This window comes from Rhopalosiphum padi, chromosome 4 (genome assembly GCF_020882245.1).
Source record: "Rhopalosiphum padi isolate XX-2018 chromosome 4, ASM2088224v1, whole genome shotgun sequence".
NCBI classification, from domain to species: domain Eukaryota; kingdom Metazoa; phylum Arthropoda; class Insecta; order Hemiptera; family Aphididae; genus Rhopalosiphum; species Rhopalosiphum padi.
In genome coordinates, this window is record NC_083600.1 from 21,477,012 (window position 1) to 21,496,238 (window position 19,227).

At 24.9% G+C, this 19,227-nt stretch overlaps 2 protein-coding genes across 2 annotated transcripts in view; both read left to right on the forward strand.

The window, feature by feature from the left end:
• Positions 1–13,670, forward strand: LOC132928963 (transmembrane protease serine 9-like). The gene is made up of 15 exons (XM_060993941.1): positions 1–136; positions 2,126–2,202; positions 2,273–2,602; positions 2,740–2,887; positions 3,008–3,174; positions 3,395–3,508; positions 4,084–4,232; positions 4,304–4,464; positions 9,156–9,232; positions 10,816–11,016; positions 11,152–11,299; positions 11,460–11,626; positions 11,960–12,073; positions 12,540–12,688; positions 12,760–13,670. Exons 2-15 carry the CDS (start codon positions 2,133–2,135, stop codon positions 12,919–12,921), a joined length of 2,157 nt encoding a protein of 718 aa, XP_060849924.1. The 5' UTR covers positions 1–136; positions 2,126–2,132; the 3' UTR covers positions 12,922–13,670.
• A 2,037-nt stretch (positions 13,671–15,707) lies between these two features.
• Positions 15,708–19,227, forward strand: part of LOC132928804 (uncharacterized) — a 30,782-nt gene continuing 27,262 nt past the window's right edge. The window contains exons 1-4 of the mRNA XM_060993697.1: positions 15,708–15,881; positions 17,478–17,567; positions 18,315–18,464; positions 18,568–18,715. Coding sequence (XP_060849680.1) covers positions 18,582–18,715 — 134 coding nt within the window. The 5' untranslated portion in view covers positions 15,708–15,881; positions 17,478–17,567; positions 18,315–18,464; positions 18,568–18,581. The remainder of the gene's footprint in view (positions 15,882–17,477; positions 17,568–18,314; positions 18,465–18,567; positions 18,716–19,227) is intronic.

The following is a 19,227-nucleotide window of genomic DNA, read 5'->3' on the forward strand; positions in this document are numbered from 1 at the left end:
TCTGCCGTATACACAGATTTGGACTGTCTGTCTTGTCGTACAGTTATCCATACCTATACAAACGCATCGTATTAGAGGCCTAATTAAAATATATTATTGACGTTACCCATAGGACGGAAGAAAACTATCTATCCAGGTATAATTTAGTTTTTCAATTAATTTTAGAACCTTCTAGTATTTTTTTTTTTTTTATCATTATTAATTTTATACATCACGTTCAAATATTCAAATAGAATAATATATGAAATTAATTCATCTATTAAAACTAAGCTTTTGGTAAGATAAATGAGTTATTAGAGTTCTTAAATCTAATATTACAATTTATAATTCTTGAACTATTTACATACATAATTTTAAATTTTTACAACTTGTAATAGGAACTTAAAATTAGAGTTCACCTAACAACCAGTTCATAATAGATTTTGTATTTATTATATACTTAGACTTTTTATTTACATTATGAAATATATGATAAATTAATTGCCGGTTTACCCAGTGACTCGACAAATGATGACTTATAAAAAAAATTATTCACCGAAAATCATTATTATAATCTAATTTTTATATCAAATATTTTTAAGAACCTAAAAATTATTATGATTAATTAATATTTTTTAAAGTATAAAAAGTATAAAATGGGCTCAATAGCTTATTGAATTGTACGGTATGCCAGCATGAGATCAACGAGAATAATAGTAATTTGAGTGTATGTTAGTGTGAAAACTAGGTATTCACAGATAACATTAGCCTATCTACAACGACATAATTATACAGTTTTTGAATTTATAATCATCACCAAAATTCAATAATTTTAATATTCATGTTAGGTATTTAAACTCAACAATGTATTTCAATTCGATAATATGATAAAATGTTGAAGGACGAAAAATTATTAATAGAAGTATACACAACTTGTTTATAATATCATATTCATATTATATGGTACATGAATATATTGAAAAGCATATCAGTGTAATCCGGTATTCGTGTGAATTAACTATAACTTGAAACATTTTTTTAATATCTTCCATAGGGGTATTATTATAATTGAATGTGAAAATGATTGGAACGCTGCCATTTATTCATGTACGAGAGAATTTATACATAATGTTAATGTAATTTACTAAAAGATTTATTTATTTATTAGGGATTTATCATATATATATCCATGAAGTACACTAGATGTACTTAAATCATAAATGAATGTATGTATATTGCATATTTAACGATAATATGACAAATTAATGTGTCTTAACTTATTAATGAGTAACCGTCGAGTAAACTAAATTCCAATTAATTACAGATTCCGAGCAAAACAAAATTTTAATCACAGAAACTTGAAATATTCCACTGGTAATTAAATTATTATTTTTAATATACAATGTAATTTTTAAAATATTTACATTAATTTTAAACGATTTTTAGGTAATTGAAATTTTCAAATATTTTTTTAAGTAGTTTTTGTAGTTAGAAATTTAAAAAATGATTTTAGCTTAAGCTAAATAATTTAATACTAGAATTTTCATTAGTAGTTTTTACTGAAACCCACAACTTATAACAATATTTAAACACAATTTTTTTATAGACATTTGAAGTTCAAATGTTAACAAAATGTCAAAATCAGACAATTGTAAACAAAAAAAATAACATTTCTAGTTATTTTGCTGTAATTCAAAAATATTTATTATATTTTACTCTATGAAGTAATATTTTCAAAAATGTAGATTGATTTTAAGTTAAAGCTTAATTATACCATATTATTAGTATGATAGAATAAATTGCTATAGTATCAGTAAGTATAAATATATAATGAAATATATTTAATAATATTGGCCGATAGATAAATTTGTCAAGCAATACAACCATCTTTGTACAAAATCGTTTTTCGTATACAATAATTTATTATTGAATTCAATTTTAACGTATAAATTATTGTAGGTTATTCAACTTGACATCTATTTTACTTACTTGCCCACTTATTTAATTTGTACATTTATATTCTTACAAAGAAATGATGATTGAGAATAAAACAAAACATCAGATGTAATAGTACTTTTAGGAAATTTGAATTTATGATCGTAATTGTAAAATATATTACAACTTAATAATAGTTTATTTTTTACAGTTTTAATATGAGGAAATACCAATATTTTATTTTTATAACATTCATAATCGGAATCACTAATGCATATCCTAATAATGGTAAGTTTATTTTTAATGTTACTAAGATTTATACGAGTTTATGCCAAATGCAATTGTTGATTTTTATTAGAGACTACAGCATGCCAAACACCAAACAATGAAAATGGCGTTTGTATTGATATTAAGCATTGTAAAAAATTACGAATACTGCTGGAAAATCAGAGACAAGTTCCATCTGTCATGGCTTTTTTGAAGAAATCCTTCTGTAGACACGAAAATGGAATTGCAAAAGTATGCTGTCCCTTGGAAAATTCATTGTTGGACAAATCGAAACCAATCGACATGAAAGAGCCTACAAGTGATATAACGATTAAATCATCAAAATTACCATCACAAGAAACATGTGGACATAGCAATTCCATTGATAATCGAATTTTTGGAGGAAGACTATCTATTTTAGGTTTGAACATCATTAAAATGATTAACTGAAATTTATTTGAATTTGTTTATTATGCATGTACTAATCGTAATATCATGAAGTATAAAATTACGAACCCATTGAAAAGTCGACTTTGCTAATATTGAACTATTTGATAGGTTCTTGGCCTTGGATGGTAGCCATGGGGTACCAGAATTTAAATGCAAATAGTCAAGAATTATATTGGCTATGTGGTGGTACATTGGTAACAAATACACACGTATTAACAGCTGCGCAATGTGTGTCGAATCGAAAAGCTGTTAGGTTGTAAGTAATTACAGCATATTTTATGTACATCCGTCTCGATATTCATGTATTACTTCTCAAATGTATTCATCTGGTATACAGTTTCTTAAACGTATGCCTTTTTTTATTTTAATATTTTAGAACAGTGGCACGCTTAGGAGATTTGGATTTGGATTTTATGGTCAACGATGGAGCAACGCCGTTAGATGTTCCAATAGATAGTATTATAATACATGAGATGTACAACCCGCGAGAAAACACTAATGACATTGCGATATTGAAATTAAAAAATAGTGTTTCCTATACACGTAAGGTTTGCTTATAAAGTCGCTAATAATCACCATTTAAAGTATATTTTTAATGTGATTTGCGTTTTTTAACTATTATTATTTATAAATAAAATCACACATCAATGCTTGTTTACACATTTTATTTGCATCTTGATATTAAACATACTATATTATTACCGCCACAATACTTTAATAAAACGTTAACGCGTGTTTATATTTTATTGTAATTTTTGTGCAGAATTCATCCAGCCAATATGCTTACCGATCCAATTGGATATGAAGCACATCAATACGACAAAACTTATGCCGTTTGTTGCAGGCTGGGGTTCTACACAGGAACTATTTTTCTCCAGTAATAATATATTAAAATTACCTACTATAGACTATGCATTATACAAACTATTATTGATATTATCAATTTCGACTATAATTTTGGTTAAATTTTTATTTATTTTTTAATTTTTATTAGTAATAATATTCATACTATGAACTTGTTGTGTACATTTTTCTTTTATACGTTATAAACAAATGTTTGACCATACAATCGACTGCATAATATATGACTCTTGGATAATCAATTAAAAATAATTTACATATATTTAATTGTTATGTATTATAAGATTGGGTAAAAATTCAACAATAACTGTAATTTTATTTAGATTGTAAAATATATACTTTAATTTTTTGTTTGATATTTTTAAGTATACATAATATAAACATATTATTTATGTATATTATTACAAATTAAAATAATCATATTAATTGGGAGTTAATTAAAAAAAAAATTAATGGATCTTATAGTAAATAGCATATATTCTATGATGATATTATGACAGTTTACTAAAAAAATGTCTTGCCTTCATCTTTAGTATTACGTTACAACTATTACATTAGTGTATATTAAATAAAAATATTGCATTTATTCAGGCGAATCGCGCAATACTGCTATGATGGAAGTTCAAATACCAATAATGGACATAAATAAATGTAAAGAAGCGTATGCCAATGGATACAACGTGATTGACGATCGAATTATATGCGCTGGATATCCGGAAGGAGGAAAAGACTCTTGTGGGGTATTTAACTTTTAACTGTGTACGCTGTACATATACAATATATTCGTCTATTTCTTTTCGATTTATCTTAGGGTGATGCCGGAGGTCCTTTAATGTGGCCAAAAGAAAATCAGTACTATTTAATGGGAATCGTTTCTTATGGATTTATATCATGTGGTGAACCAAATCATCCGGGAGTATACACCAGAGTGACATCATTTATTGACTGGATCGTAAATAAAATAAACAATAACTGAATTGTATATATTAGTTCTTTAGCCCGTTTAAAAGAAATTGCAATTTAAATGTATATATACAATCTACAATACGTAGACTAGAGGATTATACCACATATTATAGATTTTACCTGTAAAGTAAAATGCATTTTATATATTTATGAGATTAAATAATTAAATTTATTTGAGAACAGAGTTTTAAAATTGCTTGAGATGGATAAAAACAACGGCAATATAATTATATGTTATGACTAATGACTTACTAATTTACTATGTATAATACATTTTTTGTTAAGCTCATAGCGTAACATAGGAGGACCAAAATATGTCCTCCTTAAACGGCATTATTCATTTGTTGAACATCATGCACATTTGTACTAACGAACTTAAAACGAGTCTCTTTTAATACTGTTATCTCCATATTACTATAATTGTGTAAAAGAAAAAAACTTGAGATATAACTTTATCGGTTTGTTGCACAGTGTAATTATTATGAATCTATACAGCCGTAATTATTTTCATCAACAAACAAATATCATCTGCTAAATATTTTTGGAAATACAAAGATTATTTAGTAGTATTAAGTTTAGTAAATATATTATATTATATTATAATATATTTTTTTTAGTCAAATTGTTTGTGTGTTTTTTATAAATATGGTTACGCTACCATAAGATAATTATACTTAAAAATAAAAGGTTGAACTTCGCTGACCCAAAGACTAAGTGTGCGACGGCCAACATCACAAATAAAAACAGGTTTTTGATTTATAAATATAATATGAGTATATGTGAATATTATTATTTTTATCAGAGGAACACTAACACAGTAATGCATTAACAGCAGAGTTGTGCTAAAATTTTTTACACTCAGTGTTTTTACAGCTTGGAGATTTTTTACATACAAACGTATAAACAATTTTAACCATACAGGTTTTTCCATATAAAAATTCCAGATATGACGTGAATATAAATTGCGTTTTTACAGTATTTTATTATTACACCTCTTTACTTTTAATTATTGAAATCTTTTTGTAAAATATATTAACACTTAAATAGAATATTTTTAAGCAAATTATTCAGTATTGAATTTCATAAAAACTACCATGCAAAAAATAAAAAATCGATTTAGTTCGGCAGTACGTTGTATACTGGTATTTGATTTAAAAATAAGCAATATACGAGTAAATAAAATACTTTTATGGTTGTTTAGTACTTACATTGATGATCTAACGACCAGGGAAGACCATTGAAGTAACGTCACTAAGTTGTATTTATAAAAAGAACTTTATTATGTATATATTTTAATTTTTCGTTAAGACACAACACTATGCCTGAGATTGTGTAAAGAAAAATAACTTTTACAATGGAATAATCAACAAATGAAGGACGAATATAGTAATTATAATGTGGTTTGTAATGAAAAATCTAAAATAATTTTATATTCATATTATAAAAATAAACTCTATTACTATGATTAAATTTTAAATTAATTGATATTTCGATTATTAGTGATTACAGCATATAATTTTTCGTTATCAAATTACCTATCAATTGTAAATGCAAAATATATATATATATATATTAATAAATATGACGTACCTATATAATTAGTATTAATATATAAAAGTATAAATAAGTCTACTGATAGAGCACGGCATTCATAATAATATGAAAAAGATTACAAGAAAAATTAATGAATAAAAAGTAATAATTATATTTATAATAAAAAAAAATTACTTAAAATATTGAAATACATCTAAAATATACTTTATAACAAGAATCAACTCGTTTGCGCATATTTGACATTTTTTATCTGAAAATTTACGACTCATTTGCGCACAATGAAACCCGTTGTTAAACTAAAAATGGATGACTTGTTTGCGCACTACATAAACATTACGTAAACACAAATTTTGTATTTTTAAATTTTGATATGCCTAAAATAATTGAATTATCGCCATTATTGGAACAAATTATCAATTTTGGAATATTTTATAGCAATGTAAGTTTATCTTATATTAATAATATATCATTAGCAGTTAGCGGAAGAGTACTTTACCTATAGGTATATCAAAAATAATCGTCGTGTACTAAACATATAGATATTAAGATATTGTAGATTTCAAACTTTTTAACAATTGTTTGTGGTTTAATTTGTAAATATATTATTCTTATAATTATTAACATATATATAATTTTGAAAAATTTTAGGTTCTAAGTGGAGCAAAGAATGTTTTAATTTTACAATGTTTTTTTTTTATGTGTATATCACAATAAGTAGTCAAATGAATGCTTAGATTGTCAACTTTGAAAGTTTTTTTCTAAAATAAATCTAATTTTTACTAACGAAAAATAAATATTATTATTATTATTATTTTTCAAAATAATTACCGAAAAAAAACAAAGAGAAAACGGTAAATTTTAGTTGTTGACAAAATCGATTATTATTTTTTTTTAGATGTAACTTTTTTAGTGTCACCAGTGGGTGGCTTCTCATTCATGTTTTCTGGCTGTAATTTAAATTTTGTTAACACTTAAGCTTATTGTACATAATTTGTATAGATTGTTTAACTCAAATAAAAAACAAAAAAAAAAAAAAAGATGTAACTCAAAAACGAAATACGTATATTTTATTATAACCTTACAGGTATCATAACAATTATTTTATCCTTGATTAATGTATATTACATTTCAATATCATAAATTACGGAGAACAGAAACAAGGAAATGAGTAGGTATGCAGTACCTATGCTCTTTTAGAGTGTTATTTTTCCTCATTTTAGTTTATTATTTTTAAAAATTTATATTTCGTAGAACTGAAAGTTAGATACAAGGCAATAATAATAATGTTTATGATATATTCAACTATAGTTAATAATATACTATTCATACTAGTCAGTATATTGTAGCTGACAAATAACTGGAGGGGTCCGTGCAAGAACGATATAACTCCATTTTTTTTTGAAAACGGGGTTTTGGCCGTTTATTATCAAGAAAAAAATTACGAGTATATCTGTGTAAGAACGAGACAACTCGTTAAAGTATTACTTTTGTTTGAAAAGGTATTCTAATATCGTATACGTTTGAAAAAAAATTGAAAAATTATTTTCATATCGGTTAACTAAAATAATTATAAAATTATGGTTTTAAAACTATACATTTTCGTTAGAGAAACTTTCTAAGTAATAGAACTATAAAATAAAAACATAAAACAGAGAATTTATCCTTCTAACAAGTAGGTGCCTACAATAGTATCTACTGTAAAATATAATGGTTCATGTTTAAGATATCATATTAAAATTTCTTTTTAACCTTATAGTTTATTAGTATAATATTTATATTATTTTACTTGCTTATGTATCTTTAAGGAGTACCAATATAAGAAAAAATTATTGTACTAGTATTATATATGCAGTATATTATTTTGTTTTATATACACTGTGATTTAATCATTTAATTATTTCTCCCCTCTCTAGTTATCCATAACTGATCTCAGACTAAAATTTCGAGTTAAACCACCAGGAAAACCATTTCGCCCCTCCAAAATTGCAATGTACATACTTAAAATATTCACATAGGAACACGGCTTCGCTAATACCTGTTCACAATAACGGTCTGCTTGTGTGTCATAACATTTCAAACAATATTCTTCCGAGTTATTATACTCATTGATAATTTGTAATAATATTCTTCTTTGATATATTATGTAGCCTTTTTACTCTGCCGATAATAGATTTAAGTGATTTAACACTCATCAAGAATTCTACATATATAAACTTCGACATCGACAAAGAAGAAAAAAACTATACAGGTATCTTATATTCTTATTTGTAGTGTATCCGACTTAAATATACGTTTTTATAATAATAAACCAGGTCATCGTATATGTTCGAATAAATAAAGAAAACAAAGACCTCGCAAATTGTTGTATACTTAAGTACCTATGAGAAATATCGTCAAAGGTATAGAATGGTAATTCAAATGTAAAGTTATAAAATGTAAAATAATACTATATAGTTAAATGTTACATATTAAGTTTAACACTTTCAGCAGTTGTTAATTATTTAGTATAAAAATTGAGTGAAAACGTATGTAAAATCCTATACTATAAAAAAATAACATATTTTATATTTATTAGAAAAAAAAACGAAACGGGAAATTAATAGTTAATAGTTGAAAGACTGATTTAAACATTATTCATACGGTTATATTGGTGATTTATTATAAAAACATCAGAAAAAGTGTTTCGAAATTTAAATATTCTATAAATAGTAAATTGCTCAACATAATATTATCCATGATAAAATAGATAGGTAGTATGATCACAGAATTTTGATATACGCACTCACAATTCAAATATTTTTTTCACCCAATATTTTTAGTCTATATTTCCACTTATTATTGGATAATAACAATATTTTATATAAAATTTTATAAACTTTTATAAAAAGAACAATATCTACCAATCAAAAATGGCGAATTATGGCATTTATCATACGTAGAGGAGATGTGCATAGTGATCAATTATTATAAATCATAACCTATGGTAATATTATATACTTCCCTATCTATACTTGTATTATGTGATTATGTTTACATTTCTAGTTGGGAATTGGGAAACTACTGTATACATATTTATATAATCATAACTTTTTAATTGGGTTATAATATTCAAACTTTATCATATAAATAATTATTATTTACAGTTTCAACATGAGAAAAGAACTATATTCTATTTTTGTCACCCTCATGATCGGGATAATAACGTCTCTCCCCTATAATGGTGAGTACAATATTATGTGGCATTTTAAAATTTATGAAATATAAAACTATGAATTTTTTTATTATTTTAAAATATAAGAATAATTTTTTTAATAATCTTCTATTTTTATCACAATAAGTTATTATTTAGTGATTATTTTCTGCTAACATTTTAAAAATATGTGCAATATTCTATACCATATAATAATATATCTCTTAATTTTAACATTTGTAATAAAAATATTTAGTTTTTTTTTTATAATGTTATCCTACACGTTATAATATAATAGAAGAAATTATTATAAATTAACATAATGTTTAACAATACATATTAAAATTAAATTTTCGTTATTGTTATACGTATACATAATAAACAATATAATATAATATATAATGTAATAAAACAAGTAATAAAATCATAATAGATTGAAACTAATAATTCTCATTAATAAACTAATATTTAAAATGATTTTTACTTTATTTTTGGTTAACAGTCGATCGGCACTTAAGTATTTCTGGATAACTATAACAAAAATTCCAATAATCACATTTCCCATTATAATTAGTAAACAAATCATATCATCAACAAGGTAATCAACTAAGCATATTAAATTACCTATTGGTTAATATTGAATAATTATGACAAAAATCTGAAAAGTTTAGAAAAAACGAGAATGTTTACACTAAACCAGATAATTTTGTAATTTTTGTATAATTCAAAAACAAATAACTGTAGATACATGAAATTTTCACAAAAAGTATATATTAACTTATCTTAAAAATATGAAATAATTCAATTTCGAAAAAAAATGTTGACCGTTTTCAACCTATTTATAGGTTTTATTTTAAAATGTTCCATTATATTAAGTTTTTTTCTATGAATATCAATTGGTAATAAAAAGTGCTTCATAAATTGTGCATTTAATAATTACAAAATAATAAAATTATATAGTCATCTTTTTTATATTCGTTTAAATTTAACATTTTGGCAACTCAGGAAATTTCAAATTAATTTTAGTTAGAATTTCATAAAAATATTTACTTTTATGTCTATTATTTTAAATTTTAATACAAGATTACTTATATGTGTTTCTAATTAAAATAAAAGTTTATCGCAATTCCATACTCTTTTTTTTATAAGTTCAAATTGTTATGACATAAGATATTCACCGGAATTCATAGAAACGTCCTCCAATATAGGTAATGTAAATTTGATAGCAAAAATTAATTTTTCTATAATTTATTTATAGATATATAGAGCATGCTATTAAAATTAAAATTCAAACCTATTTATGATATTATGTACACAAAACCTTTTCTACCACAAAATTAAAATTTTATAAAATAGACAGAAACACGTTTAAATACGTTTATCCTGTAGCACTTTTCTAGTAAGAATAAAGATTATTGAATTTTTTTTTTTACAATTATATACTCTGAATATACTATTTTAATTTTGAAAAACATACAATACTTCTAAAAAATCCTGAAAAATGAACACAAATAATATTTACTATCAATAATATTTTATATTGTAGATACATATAATCATAAATGTTCAGTAGTCAGTTTTAATTCTATACATTTTGTTATTTTCGTTATTAGGAATCATCATATTTACGGATTCAATTGTGTCAATAAGTCAAGTAAAATTAAACCATTCCGATTTAGAGTTTGTATCAAAGAATAAAAATTTGACAAAAGATAAAGATGAAGATCCTGTGTCTAAATTTCCAACACAAGCCATGTGTGGCCGAAGAAATGCATCAAGCTTTCGAATACTTGGAGGAAGTGAATCCCAATTGGGTAAGAATTTATTCATAACCATACATTTTAAATAAATTAAATTGATATATTATATTGATGTACTATGTTTTATAATTGTAAAAAAATGTAATAAAAAATATATGATCTAATCATTACTTATAATGAATAATCCAGGTGCTTGGCCATGGATGGTAGTCCTAGGATACCAAAATGCAGATAAAAACGATAGTTCTGTTCAATGGTTATGTGGTGGTACATTAATTTCTAACACACATGTCTTAACTTCCGCCACATGCGTCACCAAAACTGGGAATAAAGTTTTGTAAGTAAATCATATTAAGTCGAATTAGTTAACAATTACCAACTGCTGTTCATAGGTATTTTAAATCAAAATTTAAAAATATAATGTACTAGTCATAACATTTATGAGGAACCAAAGGAACTAAGGATCTTTTTAAAATTAATTATTTAATTTGTTGCAGAACTGTGGCACGCTTAGGTGAGTTAGATTTGGATAACATGATCAATGACAGGGCAAAACCATTAGATATTCTGATCGAACGTATTATATACCATGAGGGGTACGACACACAAAAATACAACAATAACATTGCATTGCTGGTGTTAACAAAAAGTGTTACTTTTAACAGTGAGTTTAGAATTAATATTATCATCATATAATATAATATCTACTCGTATATCTATATTGTAGGGTATTTTCTGTTAGTCACAAGATAGGTGTTTATAACCATGGTTAAGGTCTATCTGTTATGCTATCAAAAATGTATTTGTCTCTATATTAGTATATTAGCATGAAGTTAGTTTATCTTTCATAAATTATCATAATATACACGTTAAATAGTACGTACCTAGGTAGCTTAAACAAATGCTTTAATGAGTTTAAAGCGTATATTCGTCATATTATTTATTGAAAAATATATATTATAGGTATTATCTATTAACCATTATTTAATTTTTGCAGAATTAATCCAACCGATTTGCTTACCAGTATCACTTGATATGAAAAAGGTTGAAAAGTCACACAATATGCCATTTGTTGCAGGCTGGGGAAGTATCAATGCTTCACCTCAAAACAGTAATAAAAATATTATATTATTCATAAAACTCATAAAAACAATCAAATATAGTTAGGTATTTATTAAATTACTATTATTATTTGTTACCAGTAGTAAATATAGTATTTGAGCGTTTATATATTTTAAGTAATTCACCAACTTTAAAAAAAAACATAAAATGTCTTTAAAAATCTTTATTTTTATTAGATTATTTAATTAACCAGTTTACCTAGTTTTTTATTTAAACATATTTTATTAACATTATACTTTAATTATAGAAGACACGCATTTCGCAAAAATGAATCGATTGCTATCAATAAAAATGTGTGATAATATTAATAATTAAAGGTGGTTAACCAAATTAGAAATTCCTAATTACATTATAATTAAGTTTAATAAGTGGGTTATTTACATTATAGATGTCGGGCAATGAAAGATTTCAATGTTTTCGTAATGCTTGTAAAAATAAGTATTAATTATTTTTAGATGACATGAGTTCGACGTCTTTAATGGAAGTTCAAGTACCAATTTCGAATTTAACAGCATGCAAACAAGCATATACATCTTTTAAAACGGTAATCGATGATAAGGTGATATGTGCTGGTTATCCAGAAGGAGGAAAAGACTCTTGTCGGGTATTAATTTTATATTTTTTTTAATCTAAAAAAAAGATTTTAAATAATATTTTTATTTCATTTTGAATCAGGGCGATTCCGGAGGTCCATTAATGTGGTCGAAAAGAAAACAATTTTATTTGATTGGCATTGTTTCTTATGGTTTTAAGGAATGTGGGCATCCGGGTTATCCGGGCGTCTACACCAAAGTGTCATCATATATGGATTGGATATTAGATAATATAGACGACTAATGCACTTAAACTATTTTTTACTTTAATATTAACGGTTATTTGCAGTAAACTGTAAATCTAATAATGATTTAATCGATTTATTAATTCATAGAAATTATACGAACACTTATGTATTTTATTTAAGTCACAGTTCATTATTTTATAGATAGTTAATATCTAAATAGCTTTTATTATATTATTTTTGTATTCCATCGCCGTTATATGGCGTGATTAATATAGGTACTCATTACTCAATATAATACATTATATTGCCAAATTACATAAAAACAAAATACCGATAACAGATTTCGTATCTTTCATGATTATGAATATCTTCGTTTATCTTTAAAAAAATTATATTTTATACATTTCATTAATTAATGAAAATTTAACACGCGTCTAGATGATTGTTCTTGATGATATATTTATTTATGTAAACTTGGTATGTTAAATATAACAGTATAAAATTGTAATTTATTTAGTATACATTATATTTTGTATTTCTCACAATATTATATAATTTTTGTTTTTTTTTTTGCATTTTAAATGAATACAGTATTTATATGTCAAAAAAATAATTAATTAAATGATTGGACAGGGCCATTGTTTGCGGTCCACATATGAAAACACTTGTGTACCTACTGCTATAACTTAAATTGCTATGTATATATATATATATATATATATATATATATATATATATAAATATTTATTGTTAAAAATAAAGAAATAATTACAATATTAATTTAAAATTGTTTTTATAATCAGTATCTTCTGTATTTTGCACTTTTTTCAAGTTTACTCTCGCCGATTATTTAAAATATATTAAAACGTACGGAATTACCCACTTGACTGTAAAAACGATCCGTTATTCGTTATTTATTTTTCTTATGGGTTGAGGTGGCTACACGTAAACCGATTTGACATTTAAATAAATTATGATTTAGTCATGGTCAGCCCTCTCTACTCACAGTTCTCCTCTTATAATACATTAATATTAAAGGCATTAGTATTTATCATAAAACTGGTTTGTATGGTAGGATAATATTTTAAATTAGACGTTGGCAAGTACGATTTAATAAAAGGTGGATTTTATTTTAATCCAACGTATCTACATATTATATTCTTCATACTACAAATTGGTATATCGTATATACCTTCATATACTTATATCAGTGATAATCAAGTGTTTAAGTCTTGACAAATAAAACTTAGATTTGTATACATTTATTACTAGTTACTAAAAATTTCAATTCTGATGATAATATTTGGATTTACTATTTATCATTTCTGTATATGTAATAACTTAAGAGTTACACAAGGACTCTAATGTAGGTTAGGTTAAACGCCTAAAAAACTACATGTCTGTTAAAAAACTGTACTCGTAGTTTGCTAAAATTATGATATTAACAAGAAAATCTATACAATATGCGTAATATACTAATATAATCATATACATTTCTATTAAAATAATTAATGTTTAATATCATAACTAGTGATGGGTCGAACTCTGATTTTTTAAATCGAACCGAACTTGAACCGAACTTTAAATTATTTTTTCGAACTCGAACCGAACCGAACCTTCATATTTTCTACCGAACCGAACCGAAACGAACCTAGAATCATTTTAAGTCGAACTCGAACTTGAACTTAATATTTTTTATCATTATTATTATAAATGATACATAAGGTGCCTGTTACAGTTTATAACTTTCTATCGCCAATAGTCTAATTATTTCTAAAAAATGATTATCAATTTTTATTTTTTTTTAAATAAATTTTGAAGAATTGTACAAATATTTGGTCTCTGAACTATCGTGGTCAGTAAGTCAGGTTCGACAAATATTTTCAAGTTCGATTTTCGAACAGTCAAAGATGTTTGATAGTTCGGTTCGAATTTTTTTCGTGCCGAGTTCGAATTTCGAATCGAACCGAACATCAAGGGTTCGGTTCGGTTCGGTTCGAGATTCGAACAGTTCGACCCATCACTAATCATAACTCATATAAAATATACAGTAGATTAAATACATTTTTTCTGAAAACCCTTCATTGAAAAATTATATAGTATACTATGTCAATAAAATATAATGAAATATGTCAAATGCAAATGTTTACAAATTAGGTACTACAAAAATTACTCATGACTAATTATGTTAAATTACAACAAATTAACTAAACTCGTTATTGATTTTGATTAAATATCTTTTTACGTTCAAATTTGAACATAAAATATCTATTAAAAAAAAAGAATTTCCGATCAACATTTTTCTTAATAGATGTAAATAATAATACCCACAATGAAAAATTAAAGTAGGAACTTGTTCTAAATTTTCATATCTTAAAAATAAAAATATAATTTTATATTTATCAAAATATTTAAATGCTCAAAAACAATTATTTTTAGCTACTAAACTACTAAAATGCAGTAATACATATAAAAATTTACGATGTATTTAAAATCAAATTTATGGAGTATAAGAACAAAATAACTTGACATTGAGCATTAACAATAATAAAAAATAAAAAACAAAAATTTTTTTCTAAAATATAATTTGTACTAAATATTCCTGTACCTAAACTTGTGTTTTCGACGCAAATTACGTCATCGAAATATTTACATAGTTTAAATTTGTTTTTGTAATTGATTTATTATTACTCCCCTCTTTAATCAATCGGATCCAAAAATGTTTTAGACATTAATTATAAGTTTTATTGACAAATACAAATCACCCCTCCAAATAAGAAACATACAGGAATAACCAATGGCAAATGGTGGTATTTGACGATGGAAAAAAAATATCAAAAGCTGTTCTCCATACCGTAGTGGAAGTCGATGGTAGCTCGTTACCCACAATAATAATAATTATTACATTTTTAAAATTCGTTTTTTGTTTTAGTAGCAACACGTTTTTACATCTAATAAGTACTACATCAGAAATACGATCAGTAATACTGATCACGTATGAAAAGGAACGAAATAGGTATTTATATTTTACATAAATAATAGTTTTAATTATCTGTTTTTATTATTAGTGGTTGTGCATTTTAAAATTAAAGGTAACCTGTTGATATTATTCTGTGTGTTAAAACAAAATATATGTACCTCTAATATAAATGTATTTTAGACAGAACTCTCAAATCATAATAGTTATCATTACCATAAATGTTAGCAGACATAGGCGTGTTTACGCGTCTTGCCTGTCCTGCTCAGGCATGACCTGCGAAATTTGATCTAGCTTACATTATAAATTGTGGTGCATAATATACCTAACTTTATTTTTTTCTCAGTTTCTGATTTTATATAATATTTTTTTAATTTTCATCGTGTGGACTTGTAAGGTTTATATTTATAATACTATAAAAATTGATAATTCTAGTGCAGTAACCCCATCCTCCTGGCTCCTGGATATGCCACTGTTGTGCACGACCTGCAAATGAAGCCTAGACACGCCTATGTGAAAAGATTTGTATTATTTTGTTTTATTTGGTATAAAATTGAAATGAATATTTTAAATTTTGTTACGTATTGGCTATTGTAATACGATATGCTCTTAGAACCTTCTGTATTCTATACTTTTGTTCAATTTAATTTACCTAATTGTTCATGGTGATATTACTTATTAGTTATTACGTACCAACTTAAATTGTTAACTGAAATCCATAAAAAATGTATAATAATATCTCGTTTTATTGATGTCATTAACTGCCTAACTTAGTCTGAGTAATCAACAAAACAGAACTTTTCCATGGTCAATCCCCTTCTCATTTTGATCTTTTATAATTAATGAATGCTAAATATAGTCCTTTTATCGTGCATTATTAAACTGGTTTGTTTAATAATATATTTTAAATACGACGTTGCTAAATATGTTTTGAATTTTTTATTTTATTTATTGCAAATACTCATACTTCAAATAAGTGTATACCTGTGTAATCAATTCACATTATTATTATTTACAAAACCATTATTTATAAATTTATGATTATAACTATACAATATTTATATATATATATATGTATATATAGGTAATATAAGATATTAATTATATAAAATGAAGTATCAATAAGGTTAGGTGATAACCTAACCGTATTTAAAAATTTGGCAACCCCATAAAATTGCTGCTCCTTAACTAACAATATTAGTATAATATTGATATAATTTTACTCTAATTGTTTTTGTTAAATTACTTGATAGTTACAAGTTACAATAATTCGTCACTTTTTTTCGTTATTGAACATTCTCTATTTTGGGTATATTATTGTCATTATTCAACTATTAAAGTGTTTTAGTAATTTTCCTAAAAGTAATTTCTTTGTTCTCAGTTTAATTGCTCCATGTTTAAATTTATTGTTTGTTTCACTTCAGACTTACAAATAAGTTATCCTCCAAACATAACTATTAAGTATAAAAGGTATTTCTAATTATAATTGGATATATAGTTATATACAATAAGCTAACTATGGTTATGTAGGTTATATTATATTGAATGGTATTTATTGGGATAATAATATCTATGCGCGTGATGTGCCATACTGTTTATGACATTCTATAAAATAAATTGTATTTTTACTTACAGTATTACGTTCAGATATCATCATGCGTAAAGGACGATATTTTATAATCACAACTCTTATAGTCGGAAGTATAACTGCTCTTCCTAAAGATAGTAAGTAATTCATAAACCTTATACTTTGAAAAAGGTAAAAAACCTCAATAGTTTCTCTTTTAGTTTTAGCTTTCAACCCAAATATTAATTAAAAATTTGACTGTTATCCGTGTCTCCATGTATTTGGTATTTTTTGTGGTTATTAAAATAATGTGCTAACCAATACATCTTTTATTGTATTATATAACTATAGTACAATACAATACAACAAGGTTACCCTTCAATCATATCTCATATACTGGCTATACTATAATGCTACGATATTAATATTTTTTATCTAAGTATTTATTATTTATCACATTATTGTTCTTGTACTAAAATATTTCTTTTCCTTTGTTATCATTTATTTTTTTTATCTTGTTTTTTGACCAATTTCTTTTATTAATAATTGTTTAGAAATGATTTCGTATATTTTTTTAAATATGTTTCCTTTAATACAAATTTATAAACCAATTACTTGATTTAATTTCTTTTTATTATTCTACTGACTCATTAAAATAAAAATACTATAATTCTTAAATATTTTGAAATCATCAAACACCATTAGCGTAAAATAAAAGAATACAAATCTTAGTTGTCAATTTTCCAATTGATTTTTGTCGTTTTTCCAGATCAACTCTATTCTATTGTCTTTGGGTCATTATATTATTATTACATTTTTAATATTTTTTAAGCCCCGATACTCGACTATGTCACAAAAATATATAAACTTTGGCTAATTATCATTATTTTCTTATAATCTATTAGGAACTGTGTTTGAGATTGATTCGCCTAAAATACCGAGTAAATTGCATAAAGACATATCACATTTTGCATCTAAGTTACCATCACAAGATACATGTGGTAAAAGAAAGGCACCAAGCTTTCGAATAACTGGAGGAATAGACTCTGATTTAGGTTGGATACATTTATTTTTAATTTATAATTTATTTGTATTTATGCGTGTGTCAATAAATTAAAAAAAAATAATAAATTACCTTAAGTATTTACAATCTTACAGGTGTTTAACCTTGGATGGTAGCTCTTGGAAAAGTGGATAAATCTGATGTCAAGGGATCTATAAAATGGTTTTGTGGTGGTACATTAATTTCTAAAAAACATGTCTTAACTGCCGGCCATTGTGCGGACAAATTACAAAGAAAAATATTGTAAGTAGATCACGTTTAACACGTCAAAGAAAGCTATTTATTAAGGAAAAAACATTTGGACAATATTTCTAGTTACGTTGCACGGTAACTATATTATAGGTACAATAGGGCATAGGCCAACAGAAAAATACATAATCAAACAATTTAATTGATCTATAATTACTTTTGAAGTCAATGTTTGTAATTTAATCTTCGTAAAATTGTATGTGTTTAATAATTTTCCTTTAAAAGAGGAACGCATTATTTAGGTCTTACTGGACTCTGATTTTATAGTATCCTAGTTTAAATATTGACCGAAAAATACTTAAAAATATTTGAATATTTATTATATATTTTCTAGTTATAGGGTTTTGAAAAATTGAATGTAATAAGTTTGGAAAATGTGACCAGTATAATTGTCATAAACATTCTGATAAAATATAAAAAGCATTTTTGAAATCGAATTATTCATAAGAGTTGTTTTCTGTTAGACAAGTTTATACGTTAGATTCGCTTCAATTTAGGTCCAACAC